The 18983-nt window shown below is 37.4% G+C and overlaps 1 protein-coding gene across 1 annotated transcript in view; it reads left to right on the top strand.

Annotated features, from left to right (window-relative positions):
• Nucleotides 1–18983, top strand: part of LOC129362979 (short transient receptor potential channel 7-like) — a 53444-nt gene that overhangs the window by 23982 nt on the left and 10479 nt on the right. Inside the window, exons 6-7 of the mRNA XM_055034835.1 lie at nt 961–1194; nt 3667–3931. Of these exons, the coding sequence (XP_054890810.1) occupies nt 961–1194; nt 3667–3931 (499 nt within the window). The remainder of the gene's footprint in view (nt 1–960; nt 1195–3666; nt 3932–18983) is intronic.

Here is an 18983-nt window from a genome sequence, read left to right as displayed (position 1 = left end):
ATCAAACAGAGGTTACTGCCAGCATGGATTCAGTCCCATTCTGACTTGCTGAAGCAGTTTTCATCCTGAGTCTTAATGATGAGCCTGGCGGGAAAGTTTCAGGTTCGCCCCAGATGTTGTGCTGAGGAAATATACAGAGAGCTGGAGTGAAGCAAAAATGAGGGAAAAGTTTGAAGTGGCTAAAAGAGACAGATAAAAAAAGAGTGCACAAGAATGAAGCGTGTGGCTCCCCAAAAGACAGGCATGAGGAAGCAAGAAAATAGAGGCGACTGACAAAGACAAACTCAAAGGATAAATAGCCCATGGCGATATCTGTCAGACCTCAGCTGCTTCCCATCTGCTGATATTCTTCCTCCCGTTCATTCACACATAACAACATTATAAGTGTGGTTTGTCCATGTTGGTTCTCATATGGTCCTGCTTTTATTTGCTTATGTGTAATAGCATCATTCGTCCCTCTTACATGCTCATCTTTGGCAGCAGCTGTTTGTATAACTGTGTGTTACCCCAAATGTGTATGCATGTGCGAGTCTGCACAGAGGCTTGTGGCTTAGTTGCTGCATAATTTCGTTCGCAGCCATGCTTTTGTCATTCAGTAATTGTGAAAGAGATGGTGCCGATCAGGGCTTCCTTTTCACTAGGCAATTTTCCCCCTGTTTGGCTCCATCTGGAGAGAGACATAATGGCTTCACAGCAAAGAATTTGGCTTTCAGATGTTTATGTCTGTTTGTATACACCTGAGCATCAAATAGCATCTCTTAAGTGGTTTTGTTTGAATGAAAAACCTTTATTAGCAATTTATTTAGATTTACGACTCAGTTTATTTCAAATTTTGTGCTTTTTCATTCATGTTCATCCCTGTTGAACATGTTGATAGATTTTCATACAGTCACCATCCAAAGCCTTATCACCCTGTAATGAGATACTGATGTTGACTATAACATGTTTCTTCTCCTTTAGGCATGATTTGGTCAGAATGTAAGGAGATTTGGAGCGATGGGCCCAGGGAGTACATCATGCACCTTTGGAATGTTCTGGACTTTGGCATGTTGTCCATCTTTGTGGCGTCCTTCACGGCACGTCTCATGGCGTTCCTGAAGGCATCAAAAGCCCAGCAGTATGTGGACATGCATGTGCCAGATGAAGACCTCAGCAATGCCTCACTGCCTGATGAAGTGGCTTACTTCACCTACGGTAAACACTTGATTCACTGTGGAAAAAAAAGGCAATAATATAAGCAATGTTTGTTTCAACCGTTTGCTGAACTTTGCTTTCACAAAACCTGAGTTCCCCATGGGTGGAAACTCTTCCATTATGATGTTTAGCAATTATTTCCATACAAATGGATTATTAGACATTGTTTTAAAATTTAACATCTTTTCTGGGTTGGTTATTTATTGTGATACATGCTCTGCTAATAAGAAGCTTCAAATCAGATATGTACAGTAAATGTCAGAAATGCAGAAATATCTCAGCTTTTGACTTGAAACAGTTGCACCTGGTATTACCATATATAGCTATGGCTCGGATTGCTTGTAAACAGCTTTCTGAAGACTTTTAGGTATTTTTTATTTAAAAAAAAATAGGTCCAGGGTTTAAGTAAAAGAGCATCTAGCAAAATAAATAAACTCCTTTCACAGTGAAAGGAAATGCAAGTGTGGCTTCAGTTACAGGAAATTATTTTATCATAGAGATTTTGTCATAGCATTGACTGAATGAACATGAAGCATTGATAGGGTCAATTCAGCTTATAGCCTCTCGAGCACTGCCTGTTCTAAAAGATATTGCTGCATCTTCATTATGCCTTGCCATTCTCAATATAATACAAAGGAACTAGGCATTGAAGTTGCTTCACCCCTGAATTGGACCTATAAGTAATCATTTTGCCTTGGAGATGAGACGGTGACTCAGATTTTCTTTTCTTCTCCACCAGGCTTGAAGCACAGACCAGTACTTCTGGTTGATCACTGTAAATAGGCAGAGTGGAGCAACAGCAGCATAATGAGCACACCTTAGCTGCAACATTTAGTTTTGTGTAAAAATTTGGCACATAATTGATCACGTTTGATTTTTGCATTGTGGTCATACGCTGAGCCAAATGATGGTTGAAATTAACACAGTGACGAGTTACAATCTACTTTTGAGATTCTGGAAGAGCTTTATAATTGCCTTGTGCAAAGCAAAATGATATGGATGTTGTTTATTAATTGATATGCAGAGCATGACGTGCCAGGTCTGGCCTGCTTGTGATTCCATCAACAAAATTATCGCATTCAAAGCTATATCTTATTCTATAATGTGAACAATGATTAGAAAGTATGATATTTAGTGTTACTTAAATTTATGACAACAAGCAAATATCTGTGTGAACATTTACCAAGTAATTAATTCATTTATAGTCCCTCACATATTGATGTAGCAATAGGACTCCCGGCTGCAGGTGATATGCTTATCTGCACGTGTAAAGAAACTTCACTAGTGCTTCCCCCTGCTGGCTGGACTTTGTCACAACAAAAGACTCAGCAGATGGAGGCGATTGTTCTAAATAGATACTAACAGGCACAATGAAACTGTAGATTTATTATATTCAGCATTTTTAAGTTGAAGGTTAACATTTCTATTCAACACACTTCCCTTTGACTCTCAGCTTACCTTCATTGCTTTGTGTCTTGCTGCTCTCCTTCTGTCCATTTTAAATGATTTACTTTTACATATTTGTTTAATCAGTTACTTTTCCCCCTTTCCCTTTGTTTGCTTTTTAACGTTTTCAAACATTTACTTTCATTCACACCCTTTTACTGAATATTTTTCTGCTCAGAAACATTTGTAAAAGCAATCAATATGCACATGAGGACAATGGCAAAATGTACAGCATGCTTGATTCGATTTGAAGCCCTTATCGTTTTTGCAGCTAGCAGTCCTAAAGGACACAGAGACATAGCACATGTGTATGAATTCAGGAACCAGTAACATGGGAATAAATTGATGGAAAAAACAATACTAGGAAATTAAAAATACTCTACAGTCACTCCCTCTTGCTTTCCATTGTGTTTTTAAGAAACATGTATGACTTGTGAGCTTTTGAAGTAATTATTATTAACTTTTTTTTCTTTGCTTTTTGTAGTAATTTCTAATGCTTCACTTTTCTTCTCCAGATCATTTTCAGGCCACTCCTTTTTCCTTTTTTTGTGTGTGTGTGTTTATTTGCCCACCTGGTTTTACCTACAAAATTTTCAAACTGAAAAAAAAAAGCTGAAAAAAGTTTCAATAATTTTATATAAATTTTTTTATATAAATAATTTTGTGAATATATTGTTTGCTGTTTTTGATTTGATCTATTTTGTGTGCCTGCTCTTACATATGTATGAAAGCTTTAGTTTATCTGAGTTGAAAACTAGTTGAGTGTGATGTCTTGACATTACATTTAAATTGTATGTGTCATAGTTTTCTTCCTCTACTATTGACTTTTCTATCTTCTTCATTTTTAAGTGCACCACTGAATATAGTCATGGTCAAGAAGAAGGCGCAACAAATAAGTACAAAAAGTTCACAAAGCAATAGAAAACTACTCAAAAACATCAATTTAGAAGACAAGAAGGTTTTATTGTTGAAGATACTAAAGGTCAGTTTTTTTTACACAAAAAAATTTCTGCCTTTTTTCTTCAGCCAGGAACAAGTGGCGCCCCTCTGACCCTCAGATCATCTCAGAGGGTTTGTACGCGATTGCCGTGGTGCTGAGCTTCTCACGCATCGCCTACATCTTGCCAGCCAATGAGAGCTTCGGCCCGCTGCAGATCTCTTTGGGACGGACGGTCAAAGACATCTTCAAGTTTATGGTCATCTTCATCATGGTGTTTGTGGCCTTCATGATTGGGATGTTCAACCTCTACTCATACTACCTTGGGGCCAAATACAATCCAGCTTTCACCACGTGAGTTCACCCTGGCACTGAGACAGATTTGACCTGTTTGAGGTTTAATTGCCTTTATTGTTACTGCACTTTGAAAAAGTTTTGCCCCTTACAGACTTCTTCTGTTGTTTGGGGGGCAGAAAGGGTTAGAGTTTTTCACATTTAAACATGTCAGGTCATTACATTTTTCAATTGGGACTTCCTGTCACTGATGATTAGAGAATGTCCAACTGAGACAGATATGTAATTTTGTAAATACTTTTTGACATCGTTGTGTTCCAGAGGTATTCAATTTGAGCTCAATTTGTGTTATTATTGCACAAGGTAAGAAATAAACTGAAATCTTAAAGTCATGGTGCTCTTATAGAGGAAAGGTCAGTTTTTAATCTTTAGGCATTAAAACCAGATTACCTGGTTGCATCAAATAAGACTTAAAGTTATGCAATAATATATCTAGTGATATATCTACAGGCAGCTTGGATCTTGGCTTTGTGTCACTGCTGTAGCTGCAACAAAGATAATTGCCATTTAGTCATTACTTTCTGGTCAAGGTTCTGATTTATCTTAAAGTGAAAAACAAAATGGCTGATTGGAACTGCCCTCTGTGAAATGAATCAGAATTTAAAAAAATTCAAAGAGGTAAGATATTTCCAAGTGAACTAGAAACTTAAGAATAATAATATCACTTTACATCAGCCTATATTTGAACATTCGATGATATGAAACAGAGTTGTGTGAAGTGTGATTTTGGTTTAAACACATTGGTCCTCCATCGTCAATGTATTTGGTATTTGGTTTGGTATCTTTGGACCATATTGACCATCTGACGTTCTGCACAATGTCACTTTCTTCCAGCAGGTCTGTGATGTGTTTTAAACAATTTGTGGGAAAGTTGAAGTGAGGCAGGTTGTTTATTTGAGAATTTTAAATCGCAAAGAAGCTTTCAGCAACACTCATAGCAAACTGTAAAACCATTAATCTGCTTAAGTGTCTGTTCCTCCTATGATTATTGTCTGCCATTTCAAACTGTTAAAGTGTTTACTCTTTAAAGGCATCAAAGCATAAAAGCCATTTTTGCATTTTTCAGGCATCATCTACAGAGGCAACATTTATGGGGGAAAGAAATTTACCTTTCACAAGAATCAGCTGTTCCAACATCTCCTATAACATCAGTTTTTCTGCCTCTTACCTCTGCATAGCTTTTTGCGTTTCCCAAATATCTGACATTGTCGTTGTCGGATAAGATATCATGTTTTGCTGCTAACATAATGTTTCTGATTATTATCACTCAGATTTGACAGAGAATACCCTTTATATATTTCCCTACTACATATCATGTTTTATTATCTCCAAGGAAGGTGAGACTCATCCAGACAAATTCATTGTCACTTCTCATGAAAATCTACATCGAGTGCTAAAATAAACATGTACCTTATCACAGTTGCAGAACGTTAAACTGTATAAGGAAAAAAATGCAAATATTTTCTATCATAATCTTTTCTTGATGCTATATTCACTCTGGATGTTGTGAAAGCATCCAGTTCTAAAAAGCATTAAAAATTATATAAAAACTAATTAACAAAAAAAGAAATGAGATTGAAAAAATAGTTGCATTCCTTCAAAGGATTGAATTAGCACCTAAATATACACTTACAGTAGGTTCATTATTCAAAATGACTAAGTCATATTGTTGTACTATTATAATGTTTCTCATCTAATTTCAACTTATCGGCTTTTCACTTTCCCTTTCTCTTTTTCAGCTAGATCAGAAAAAAGGGTTTATACTTGTGTTTCTTAGTTGAGCTCCTGATTTCTTATTATCCTCTGTCCAGACAACTTTTTAATCTGATTCAAATAAAACAACCCTCAATCTCAGCCTAGCTTTGCATGTTCACTAATACGCTTTACGTTATGTACTACGTCAATCCACTATATAGTTCAATCTACTTTATAATAGCTTATAGTAGCTTGAACTATTGTAAACAGTTCTTGTTAGATTCTTTGTTTAAATTGTCAGCTCAGATGTTCACAGGGTCAAAATCCAAAATCTGATTTCAACTTTCATCATCCTCATATCCTTCACCTATCAGTTATATATACAATGCAAAAAAAAAAAATAGTAAATGACCTCACTAATCTTGACAGTCACTTCTTCTAACAAGGAGCATAAGAGAAATTGTACTTTCTTGTTTGAACTTACAGCCACAGCTGTGCTGAGTGGGTGCGTGTACAGTATCTCGTCTCGGCACCGAGTGGCTTTGTGTTCTGCTTGGCTACCCACATGGAGCCAAATATCCAGACAATGTGACGAGCAGACAGAAAGTGCAGAGAGTTAACTGACAGCAGCACACACAGAAAGGCAGAAACAAGGTCTAATGGAGTTGGAATTGAGTGTCAAAGAGATCGTGGCCACAGACCCACCATCTGACATTAATGAAGACTTCTCCCAAAGCAAAGAACAAGCACAGCACAGATGTGCTGCTCTAGACAGAAAGAAGTGTAGAATCCAGTCTCTTCTTTTAGAGTTTCTTCCTCAAAGAAGGTTGTTAATGTTGCTCAAATAAGACAATGTTAATGCATTACTGACCTTTGTGAGTGTCTGTATTTCTCTTGTGAGATAAGGTTGATGATATTCAATGAATTGCTTGGTCTACCTGTACACAAAGTAGATTTTCACTTTCGTAGAAATTGATGTTGTCTGTTTTACCACCAGGGGTCAGTCTGGTATTAAATCTTATCCGGTCGGCATGTCAGAACAAAGTATCTGGAGGCAGGCATACAGAGAAAGAAATATATTTTTTATATGTATGTATCTGTATATGTAAGAGAATATTTACATTTTCGTGTTCTACATCTAACTGGAAGATTTCAGAAGGGCTTTTTGATTGCTTTTAGCATGATATTCATGAATTAGAAGAGGTTGTATGGCAGCTGAGTGTTAACAATAGTAACAGTGACAAATCTGTCCCTTTTGTCCTTTATTCTCTTGGAAAGAAACATGTCCCAGTGTCCTGTTTTGTAAGTGCGTATGCATGTGTGTGTGACGTCAGACATCTGAAAGGGCACGCTTGATGGAGGGATGAAGAACAGCCCAGTCTGATAGCTGTTCAAGGGGGCGCCAGGTGTAGGAGGTAATGATACCCCAGGAGGGACAACTCAGGCTGGATGTTGCAGTGAAGGAGGGGAAGAAGGGAAGATTAGCATGAAAAAGTGAGGCCGACATGCAGATTTCACTCAAATACTCTCACACTAATAAAAACTCGCACATGAATGCACAGCTTGATAGAGCTTAATGAAGACTGAACCACCCTTATACAAAAAAAGGGAAAATCTTGAAGACGCTTCCAATCACAGAATTCAAAATGTACAGATAAGATGCTGTTATCTGTATCTTATTATGCTCTGTTAAGAGCCCATACACTTTAGCCGGTGGATACTTGTTCTTACTGTTCTTCAGAGTTTGTGTTGCTGAAACAGCTGCATATGTGCAAAGAATCTTCTGATATTTACTGACAAACACTGACAAAGAAATTGATTTAGACAGAGCTTTTACACTCTGGTTAGCTATGCATGACTACATGACACACAAAGAAAGATGGACATCACAGAAGACATGTTACAATATAAAAAAATGGATAACCCTCTCTTTAAGTTAAACAGAAGAAATATGAAAATAAATACAGAAATACCTCCGGGTGCAAAAAAACTAAGGAGACAGAGTTCATTAGGAAAAGGAGGAGAAAGATGGAGGGAAATGGAGAGGATGACAGATGAGAGGAGAACCACAGGGAGCGATGCAGAGGTGGATTTTTTTGGACTGGCTCTGTGTTCAGGCAAAATGCAGGAGTCCTGCCAGAATATGGAGACAAAGGAAGAAGAACAGCGAAGAGAGGATGAGAGAAGGTCATGCAGACTGAGCAACAGCCATGCATCCTCACAGGATTAGCACAGATTTAAGCGTAAGCATTTGGAAAGGTGGGAAGAAATCAGGACATGAGTTCTGAGTATGTTTATTGCCAGCTAGTGTTCATTTTATGCTATTCATTTTATAGCAGCTTGTGTCACAGTATGTGACACAAGCTATTTGAATTTTGCCTTAAATATTACATGAGTTTCGTTTTAGTGAAACACGTTTAAAAACACACCGTAGATATTGATTAAAGCAGACAAGATTTAATTTGCTCTCTAACCTTGTAAAGCACTTTAATCTGACAATGTTTACCACTTACCTGACAGAATATTGTGATAGACCACATAAATAAGTTAGAGTTTTACCTTTTCCTTTGTAGACCTGCTATATGTTTTGGGTTATTGTTCTACTTCAAGGTGAACTTCTCAGTCTTAAATCTTTAGAACAAAAGCTTCACGACAACAAGGCGCTGTCAGTTTCATGATGGGTTCAGGACGAAGTGCAATCTTAGTTTTCTGCTTCACATACCGACTTGCAATCAGGTAAAAAACAAAAAAAAAAGCAGAGTTTTGACATCACTGAGTACCAGCCTTATTGTGTTATCTCCTTTACATTTAGAAGGATACTTCTTTCAGCTATGAGTGACTTCATTTTGCTTACTTATGGCAAGATTTGAGGAATCTTCAACTAATAGTTGTACTCTGAGCTTTAGATCACTGCAGCTTCTTTAGATTTAATAACCTACTTGGTTCCTTTTATGATTCATTCTTCAACAGTATTTTCACCTGACCTAGTGGAGAGTAGTTTAGGCTTCATGGTGTTCTCCTGCAAATGTCAGATAAATTTATAGAAAAGTTGTATATTTATTGGAATAAGTACAACCAGGTGGAGGATACAGCATTTACTAGATAAGTCACTTCCAAGGAATATGGTTGTTCTAAATTTTACTTAGGGTTTGACAGAATAAATGGGATTAAACACAACTGCACAATGTTTTTATTTGCAAATATCCATAAAAACCTTACAACCTTGTCCTTCCACTTGACAGTTGTTTTCTGGTCTGTGTTTATCACTTTAATTTCCATTAAAATACATGAAAGTTAGAAATCGTTGCCTGGCAAGTGCAATTGCAAAGCACCATGTACAAAATTTGATTATCTAAATAATAATCCCACCAAACATGGATGGCAGTGTGGCTGTTAGAAAACACACACCATCTTGGAGCTTTCCAAGAAGATAATGTATTCTGCAAGCCTAACATTTTGATTCTTACTTTGACACCAGCTGTTGCCCTTGAAAACATTGGTTCCATCTCAATGAAGCACAGAATGAAAACAGGTGCCACACCGCTCCATGCACATGAGGTACATAAACCTCTGTTTTTTTTTTGTGTGACTTTGTCTTGATGCTTCGTCAGTATTTATGAAAGGGAGGACAGAACTGTCAAGCTGATGAACTGCTAAAGAAAATGGAAAAAAAAGTAGCTAAGTGAATTTACTTTGAACAATGTTGAGAGATGTAGACAGATTTCTCCTATTTTTTTCAAAGAAGGATAAATATAGTTTAACACTACAAAACAGTTTCCTCACAAGTCACAACCTAAGTGTAATTTGGACTGTTATTTTTTAAAAACTTTCATTAAAATAAGATTATTCTTGGGAATATAATTTTATCATTTTTGGATGGATGGATTTTTTTTTTTTTTGCCAACAATCCACTTCTCTTTACATGGCTTAAAATTAAAGTTTAGTTTCCTCATGGTGAGGAATAAAATACCAATGAACAAAGAAATCCTTACAGTCAAAAGCAAACCAATGATTCAGATTACATATTTGGTGTCTGTGATGATTCTCGTTGACAGGAGGGTCTGCCTCTCCTCTTGTTATTTCTCCCCCTTCTTCATTATGTGTCTGTTAGTCTCTTATCTGTCTTTCTGTCAGTCTATGTGTGTGTGTATGTGTTCGCCCATGTGGCTTCCTGGTCCCCGATAGCTTACCTGGTGCAGCTGTTGTTCATCTCCTCATTACTGCTCTGTTTATCCTCTGTGGGTTTTTTTTCACTTTTCGCCAAAACGTTAGGCACGCCGCTGGGAGATGAAGCCTGCTTCTAGTACTCTTCCAGTACACCCCACTGCTAATCAGCCACCATGTCTTCAACTGCTCTTTCGGTCTTTCCGGGAGAAATCAATATTCTCTATTTTACGTTTGAGTCCGATCTTTTTAATCTCCTCAAGGTAAAATGATCTCTGAATGACATAGAAGAAGCAGTAGAAAAGCTCTGCCATGAATCAGTGGATCAAGTGGTTCAGGTCACCCTGCCTTTCTTTTTTTTTCTGCCTTTGTGATATGTTTTACAAAAAGTTAATCATTTCAATTATTCTACCACAATTCATCTGAACCAGGGAGCTTCTGAATTCAAAGTCAGTCATCTGAACTTGGTCACTTTTAATCTGCTCCCACTGCTGAATACTCTTGACTGTCATTGACCCTTTAAAACTTTATTTTATGCAATCATCCAGCAGATAAATTTGCTTCATTGTCATGTTACCTTCAATTGCCTCCAACAGGGTGTTATTTATTGGTAAAAGCTCATCATCCTATAAAAAACAAGTTGGAGCTTTAGTTCGAGTCTTCACTGTTTGTTGTCTATCAGAGAAAATTCTGTTACTACAGAAAAACCCAGACATCCAGCTGACCTCTCTGCTAGGTGTATCTTGACCTGGATGACATTTTGCCTGCTGTATTTATCCAGCAGGCAAACCAGTCATGAAAGAGTACATTATTGGATTTTGATCAGCAGGCATAGCTTTCTAGGCCTCTTGTCCTCTGTGGCACTACTTTCCTCTCCATTGTCTAGTAAAGCAAGACATCGCCATCCCTTTATTGATCCAAACTAAATACTATTTTCCCATCTATAAATGTTTAATCCAACATTCAATAGCAGCCTTAACTCATCTCTCCATCTATGAACTGCCTTTCTGTGACTCATAAAGTTCAAAAAAGCTCCGCTATCAGTAACTGCAACAGAGAGGTTATAGATAGATTGCATAGAGTTTCAAGCTACTTCATGACAAACTGGAAAACTGTTCATAAATGAATGGCTGACATCGAATTGAGGGAATAAACTCTTCATTGTTTGAATCTGTCATAAAAAAAAACCCTCCAGTTTATTTAGCTCAAAAACCCTCCTTGCCCTGTGGGCTGCCTGTCAGGCCTCAGTCTCTCATTGAACTTACCAACAGGGTTGAAAAGGCTTTAGAAACCTTCATTTGTAAACATGGAGCTACCTCACAGTGTGAAAGTTTGTTCTTACTTTTTATGTCTGTCAACATAAAAGATCCTTGTAACTTCACTCCTTCCACCCAACCAGGCCATTGATATAATTTACTGGAGGCAGGGCTACAAATACTTTGTAGCTTAAATTCAACCTCCTTTGAATACCTTATAACTCTCTAATTTGGGCCTTTCAACGTCATCATCCTGGGAAACAATGTGGTCACCAACTTGTCATGTATAAAGATTTGTCTCTTAATTTTGTCACTATTTTTTGTTTCCCCAAGTTTTTGGTTGTTATATTATCTGCCACTGTTTCTGTGTGTTCATGCACTGGTGGCTTTCTGCTACTTGACGCAGCTGTTGTTTGTTTTCTCATTACATACATGACATTGTACCTAATAACTGAGACAAAAACTGCATGGCCCAGAGATGCAAATACAAGAACTAAATGTGTTATTAGACAAAATAAATGAGAATGCCTCTAATTTTTCCCCCCAAAAGATTTAGTGGAATATTTTTAGTTCACAAAAAGATTTAAGGGGTGCACTGAAACAGATTAATGGTTTGATGAGTTAGGTAGGGCCCAAAGCCAGAGTTTTCAGTGTAACAACAGTGGCTTTTTTTAATCTGATTAGATCTGATGGTAATTTCAGCTGCACGCCCATTCAGCACTGAGTCGTCTCAAATCAAGTGAAGAGGGAAAAAAAACTGACTGATTTCACAAGAAAATTCCCATGAGTGATTTATGTTCTCAACAAAGAAGTAATATTACCAACCCAAACGTCATACAAGTAAAGTCATTGCAGTTTTTAGAAACAGATTTTAGAGAAAAAGAAAAAGCTCAACTTTGGTTTACGCTGATTATAACACATTTTTCCCAAAGTGTTTTTGGAGATTAAAGCAAATTAGCAAAAGGCTACAAAAGAAGTCAATGGAAATCAGTCGACAAATCGCTATGGGTGAATCGTTGGAATGGCGCACGGAATGATTGCAATGATTTGCAATGTTGTAATTAACAAAAATAATATTTTGTGTTCCTTTTAAAGAATAATTGCTGCCTGAACAAAAAAAAATAGTATATTTTTTTGCTTAGGGACGCAGAGAGCCTGGTCGTCCATTCTTTTCCTTGTTATTTTTTCTAAATGTGATTTGTACAGTTTGCATTTTAATTATGTGACTTACTTCAACATGTTGTCCTAAACCATACCTCATGAGCGTAATTTCAACTACATATGCTCGGAAACACAAAACAGAAAATATCTCATCTAGCATAGTCTTTAAAATTGCTCCACATTATGTGAGAAAACAGAACAGGGAAGCTAGAGCCAAAAACCAGTCAGGCGCATAAAAAAGGAACCTTAAGACATGCTTGATTCTGTAATTGCTCCTCTTTTGGCATTATATCCTATTCTCTGCTAAATATGGTTCCTCTCACATCTTGCCTGAAGACTCACCACAACAGCCTCCCTTTGCTTTTCCTCTCTTTTAGCCTCATTTTGTATTTCCTCTGTCTATCACACATGCACACGCATGCACAAGTGCATATAAGAGGCAAACACATCAGCTTATGTTGTTCTTCCCTCTTGGTTGATTGGCTCACTATCAGACATGCACACAGATGCACATCTCTTGGGAGCCAAATTTATTTGTTGATTAAATTGAGATGTGGATATGACCCCACCCGTCTGGTTACCATGGTGACATCTCTCTCTCTCTCTCTCTCTCTCTCTCTCTTTCTCTCTCTCTCTCTTTTTTTCCCCCACAACAGGTAGTTATCACTCAATTTAATATTTTGTCTATATTTGCCTGTCTGACTACTTGTTTGCCTTTAGAGGTGTAGAAGAGCGGTGAATTAAATGTCTTGCTAATGACAGAAGTGCGGTAAGATAATGAGCAGTGTGCCAGCTGCGGCCATTCACTGACGGTATGTTCACATTTGCTCTATGTTATGTTATACCCATAAAAAAGATTTGCTGTGGATTACACAAAAATTTGAAAATAAATTAAAAGAAGAGAACGTGACAGGAATAGGTCAAAGCTGTTTGGTGAAAACAATGGAGAGAGTGATATGCTGGGAGAGAAATGTGGAGAATGCTGTAAAAGCAGTGAAACTATAATGAGAAATTGGGAGCGGGACATGGCCCCAAAGAGAGGCAGAGAGGAGGTGGAAACATAAAGCATGGAGAAAGAAAATAAGGGCTTGTCTCTGAGGCGATGAGGTTGATTTGGGCCCATTGGTGATTAGGTTTGGTCTTCTCCCGCAGAGATGGGGTGAGTCACCAGTCTCCCACTCACAGACGCACGCCATGCTGCATGTGGCATGATTTTGGTAGAAAGAGAATGAGAAGCAGCATCAGTTTTTTTACTGTTAGAGTCCTGCAGGGCTGAGTGTAACGGTTTGTATTATTCACACCCTGGGACAGAAATCTGGGAGGCTGACTTCTTTGGAGGGACATAAAGCAACTCTCGAAAAGCAAATATGGGGGGTAGTCGTTGCTTTGGTTTAGGTCAGACCTCAAGGGAAATTATTTAAAATAGTCAGATTTCACATTCATGACTGTGTTTGTGTTGTGTGTGAAGCCTTCATGCCTTATGCAGCCCTTTGTTAGCTGGCAGCTATAAAAACAAACAGACCATCTATTACGGCTTCCAGATGACTCCTATAAAATACAGTCACATGCAATTTTAAAACGAATGAATCAGAATCTTAGCGAGTCAGAAACATTAATCCTCCATAATCGGAGGTATCAAGTATATCATCCGTCTCTTCTTGTAAAATACTCTCATAAATGGCTGACATTGGACAAATTTGAATTTATAAGGGCTGTTGATCTCCACGGATACATTTTAGATTTCCCATAATTGGACTTCCTCCCCGAGAGGCACCTCGCATAGATTTCAGTAAATTAAATAACCTGAAAACAAGATAAGCAAAACAAATGATGATACTCAGCAACGCTCTCTGCTCATGCATCAATATATGCCAGAACCAAAGCAGAAGCTCTTTCCTCAGTTTATACCTGCATCCATTTTCTATCTGCAATGTCTCAGGTTGGTGCAGAGAGAGGTGATGCGTGGAGACTTTCCCAGTTGTACTGAGATTCAGACACATTTTATTTTGTTAGATTTCCCTCCTAGGAGTTACAGGTATGAACTATTGGTACAAATTTTAAATTTGAGAAAAAACAACTATTGAGATCCAGTTAATAAAATGCTGAATGGTTTACAGCTCTTCAAATTGAAAAAAATAAAAATCAATTTATTTCTGTCAAAAATAAAGTACAAAGTGTTGAACTATTGTCTTTAAGCATAACATTATCTTTACTCCATTTTTAAATATTTTGTGACATATAAACTTTTTGTCAAACAGTTTTAATTCATAACCACCTAGTGGCTTATAGCCCAATTCATCCATCCATCCATTTTCTATTGCAGCTTATTCGAAGGTCATGGAGATGCGGGGGTTCTTCGTCCAGCAGTCCACACAGAGTCAGACAAACCAATTAAAATATAATACATTAAAATTTAATCAGTCACAAAAACTATTAGGTGAAAAAGTTGTTCGAGTCCAACAGACTCAAACTAGTTATGTCAGGTCATCGACCCTTCAAAGAATCATATTGTGAAGTACTGAACAGCTACCAAGTTTTTGAAAAGGTTTTTTTTTTGGGGGGGATTTAATCTTAGCTGAGGCCTTTCTATGTTTTGTTTGCATGTTTCTCAATGGTTGGGTATTCTTCAAGTACTCCAGTTTTTCCACACACACGTAAAGTTGACTAGACATTCTTCACCGATTTTTGAGCATCATAGCTAATGATGCTCGATGAGGAAAAATGGTTGAGCTACCTGTTCTCTCTTGACAAACATCACTATTTGTCATTTGCACATTTTGCATAGGTTGCTGTAAATATGAAGATATCTGTGATGTATCATGGAAGTCCTGCTGTGGTATTGCCCAGTATATTTTATGTTTATATCTAAAGATAAAACAAACAAAAACACGTTAAAGTTGTAGTAAGACCTACAACTTAACAGCATAAAATAGTATTTTGTTGTTCATTAGCAGTCATTTATTGCAAAAGATCAGATATGAATGCTTATAAAATACGCTTATATGTGCGGAAGAGCAGAAACATCTTAACTGTCACAAAATCTAGAGATATATGAAGTGAAAACTCCAGTTTGTGTCCACATTTATTAAACAATAACACCCTCTGAGCCACTCTGCCAACGCATGAATGTCACATTTTTGCAAGTCTCCTCCTATCAAACTAACAATCTGCCCCAGCAGATGAGCAATGACTATTTATAGACTTGCCTTTTGGTGAGTGTGGAATTTTAATTGTATTTGTTCCTGCAAATGTCTGCTTAACAACACTTTAATGTTGGCTGAAAGAAAATTGTCTATAATTATCTCCTCTTACATTTTAGAGAAACTCCTCCATATCAGGCAAGTTTCACAGGTTGGGAAGTAGGACCTTGAAACTGATTTTTTTTTTAAATTATTAGATTAGAAAGATAAATGGAATATAACATAATCAAGAGCAGGAAAGTGTCCCCCGTTTTGGGGTTGATTCAAAAGTCAATTTTTTTGTTTCATCTTGTAAGAGAGTCTCAGTCACTGGTCTTCACAGTATGCCCTCCAAAATCACCTTCTTTAGCTCCTCTGATTGCACCAAAGCCTTTTGGATTTCATTATTTTAATAGTGCTGGAGGGAAAATACTGATGGAAACAGCTTTCCTCCCTCGTCGCTGCCAGTAAGCCACTTAAAACCCAAAACGGTGGTTTGTGAAAGTTCTTTGTTGTTGGACACCTTCACAGTACATGAGATTTAATTAGATGATTGTACGGCAATCTGCAGTGGAGATGGCAGCTATTTAATCCTTTATTAAGTTATGTTTTTTATGAATATTGCATAGAAACAATAAATGTTTGGGTAATCTCTTTGTAGGAATTCTTCCGTTTTAACTGCACTCATCTGATACAAACCAAAACCATTATGGCTTTTGTCTCTTTTAAACCGAGTTAACAATTTATCATTGTATGAATTGCAAAATTGTATTTGTTCCCTACAAGCTAGAATGCAATAACTACATACATATCTACATGAGGAACACTGCCAGAAATGTCTTCTCTTTCTGCTTTTGCAAAAAGATCCCACTGTGTTTTATGCTGAGGGAATAGTTCTTGATAAAAGAATCACTACTGGTGGAGCATTCCTACCAGTGGTCAAAGTCTTTAAAGTACCAGTAATTCACTGAGATCTACTTGACTCAGTCTGTACTGACGTACATTGTAGATGTTCTGTGTCAGCTAAATATGCCAAGAAAATAACAGATAATAGTATAAGTAAGAGACTGACTAGATGTGCTTTCACAGATAAATGTCAGCGTTGAACATTTATCTGGCAATAATGAATTAGTCCCTTGTTGGACATGATCACCTTTTCACAGTGTAGGGTTTTAATTTTTAATACATTGATACACGTTTTTTATCGAATAATTAATTCGATAAAAAACATTGAATTAATTGAAAATAACATTTTTAAGTTTTGTCATCAAAACTTAAAAATGTGGTGTTCCTCTTGTTTGTTTTGCTTTAAACGTAGCTCCGGTTGAGCTTGTCGTGGCTTTTTGCCACTCTTCCATTAAGATGTGGACTGCATGTCCTTTAGTTTTACCACCTGAGCAGTGGTGCTTAGCAGCTTCTCCAGAGAATCTGTTTTCAAGTGGGCGCCCATGTTTTGGTATTCTCATGCCACACTATTTTTAGATAAGTGTCCTCTGAGATCTTCAAAGCGAGGAGAGTTGTTTGGTATTCTAACCTTTTCACAGCTACATCCTGAACTGTCTGATTTGTTTTTTATTCTTCATGCTGTTTGTTCTCCAGGATTCAGGTACAAAAAGGTGGACTCTATTCACTTCTCAAGCGTCTCCTGAAGGCAATTGCATTTAGCAATGTTGAGCACAAAAACAAGCCACACATTTTCAGTTTTTTCTTTCATTTTTTAAGTTTGAAAACCACATATTACTTTCCGCGGCTTTAAAATTATGTGTTGCATTTTCCATCTATCCATTCATCCATTTTTTGTTCACCCTTGTCCCTTGTGGGGTCGGGAGGTTCTGGTGCCTATCTCCAGCCACGTTCATTTGTTGGTAAAATTAAAACAGAACATCTCTATGTTGTGGATGTAATACTGTGACATAGAAAAGTTAATTTTATTATGAACAGGCTTGTGAGGCACATTAAAATGTCCCACATCATTAGTTGTAATTTTAGTTAAGTGGTCTGCTGATGTCATACATCATTTGTTTCAGCTGATCTGTGCTAGATACAAATTACCACTCCTCACTTGCTCCAATAGCAAAAAAAATTATATTTCAGATTTGTTCTGCCATTCAGTGAAAATCAGACTTCAGGTAATGATTGAACTTTTATTTAACATTCATTTCTGTTATATTTGACATTTCTCTTCTGCAAATACTCTTTAACGCTCTCTTGATGTCAACTCACTGGCACACATATAACCTCTACATGTCATCCGTGTTGCAGCCATTACAACTAATGTGCCGCTGACATGACAGAGCATTTATTACAACTAAAGCACAGCCATGGCCTCAATTACAGCAATGGCATCTCGTGGAAATAGCCATAATCACAGCTATAGTCCGTCTCCAACAGCAACAGCAGCAGTCTGCAAAAAAACTGGCAATTTGAGGGGAGTGCAATGGCACAAAGAAAATATTCCTCTGTAAACCTTCCTTGCATCCAACACAATTTTTTGTCGCTCAGCAGAAGCTTCTATGCGCAGAGGCTTGATTGAAAATGAAAAGTTGCTTCTTTTGAAGACATGAAGCATGGTTATTATCTCAAAGCTTTCTATGCACAATAAACATTAATTATACTTTTCAACAAACTCATGAGGTTCACAAAGAACAATGACAACATTTAGAGAACATTGTAGAAATTCATTTCCGCTGAACAGGCTAAATATAAACAAATAAAGTTACTCTCGCTCCATAGAAGAATAAAGGATTCCCCTCCCCCCCATCTTCTCCTATGGTATAAAAGGTGAAGCACCCAGAGGATTTTTCTGTTTTCAAGAGTGAGAAAGAGAAACGTGGGGGAAGTTGTGTTCCTGTCTGACAGACTCCTTTCATGCATGCGAGATGATGGTTTTTCCTCTGTGCCAACACCTAGCCTTTTTTTGTGTGCCAGTGGATGAAGTTTTTTTGGAAGATGCAGTTCCACAACCTACACATCTTTCCTTTCCAGAGTGTTCTCTCTTACCTCCGAGCCCTCCAGCAGTTCAACCTGCCCGCTCTTTCCTCCCACTGTGACTCCTCTGTCATCTCAAGCCCCATGCTGGCCTCTCATGGAATATTTTACGACACAGATGTACACGACACTGGTGCTCACAGGTCATGCAGCCTTTTGCTGTTGTGCCTTGTTGCTGGTTTTTCCTTTTTCAACCTTCAGGCTCAGAAACACAACTGGACATTTAATTGTGGAACTCAGAAACTTAGATATGTCCTTTTAATTATGTGCCAGTGGATGATTTAGCACCCTTGAATAACAGAGGAAAAGTCAATTAGAGGTGAAAAACTGCCTGTATTTCATCCACAGGGATAGGCTATTCAGTGAAAATTCATTCAACTGAGAAAAGTAATTTTGACAAACATGATTTTTTGAATATAGGACACAAATTGGGTATTTGTCAATAGTATGACAACTACTGCCATACCATTGCAATCCATTTATATACATTTTTCTTGACCATGAATGTTATGTTTTCAGTTTTGGATTTGACCTGTTCTTTTTCAGGGAGGAATGATGATACAACATACATCTTCAATAAATTAAACAAAAGCAAATGGATTCATACAT

This window comes from Poeciliopsis prolifica, unplaced genomic scaffold (assembly GCF_027474105.1).
Source record: "Poeciliopsis prolifica strain line A6 unplaced genomic scaffold, Auburn_PproV2 SCAFFOLD009, whole genome shotgun sequence".
NCBI classification, from domain to species: domain Eukaryota; kingdom Metazoa; phylum Chordata; class Actinopteri; order Cyprinodontiformes; family Poeciliidae; genus Poeciliopsis; species Poeciliopsis prolifica.
This window is presented reverse-complemented; position numbering and strand designations above follow the sequence as displayed.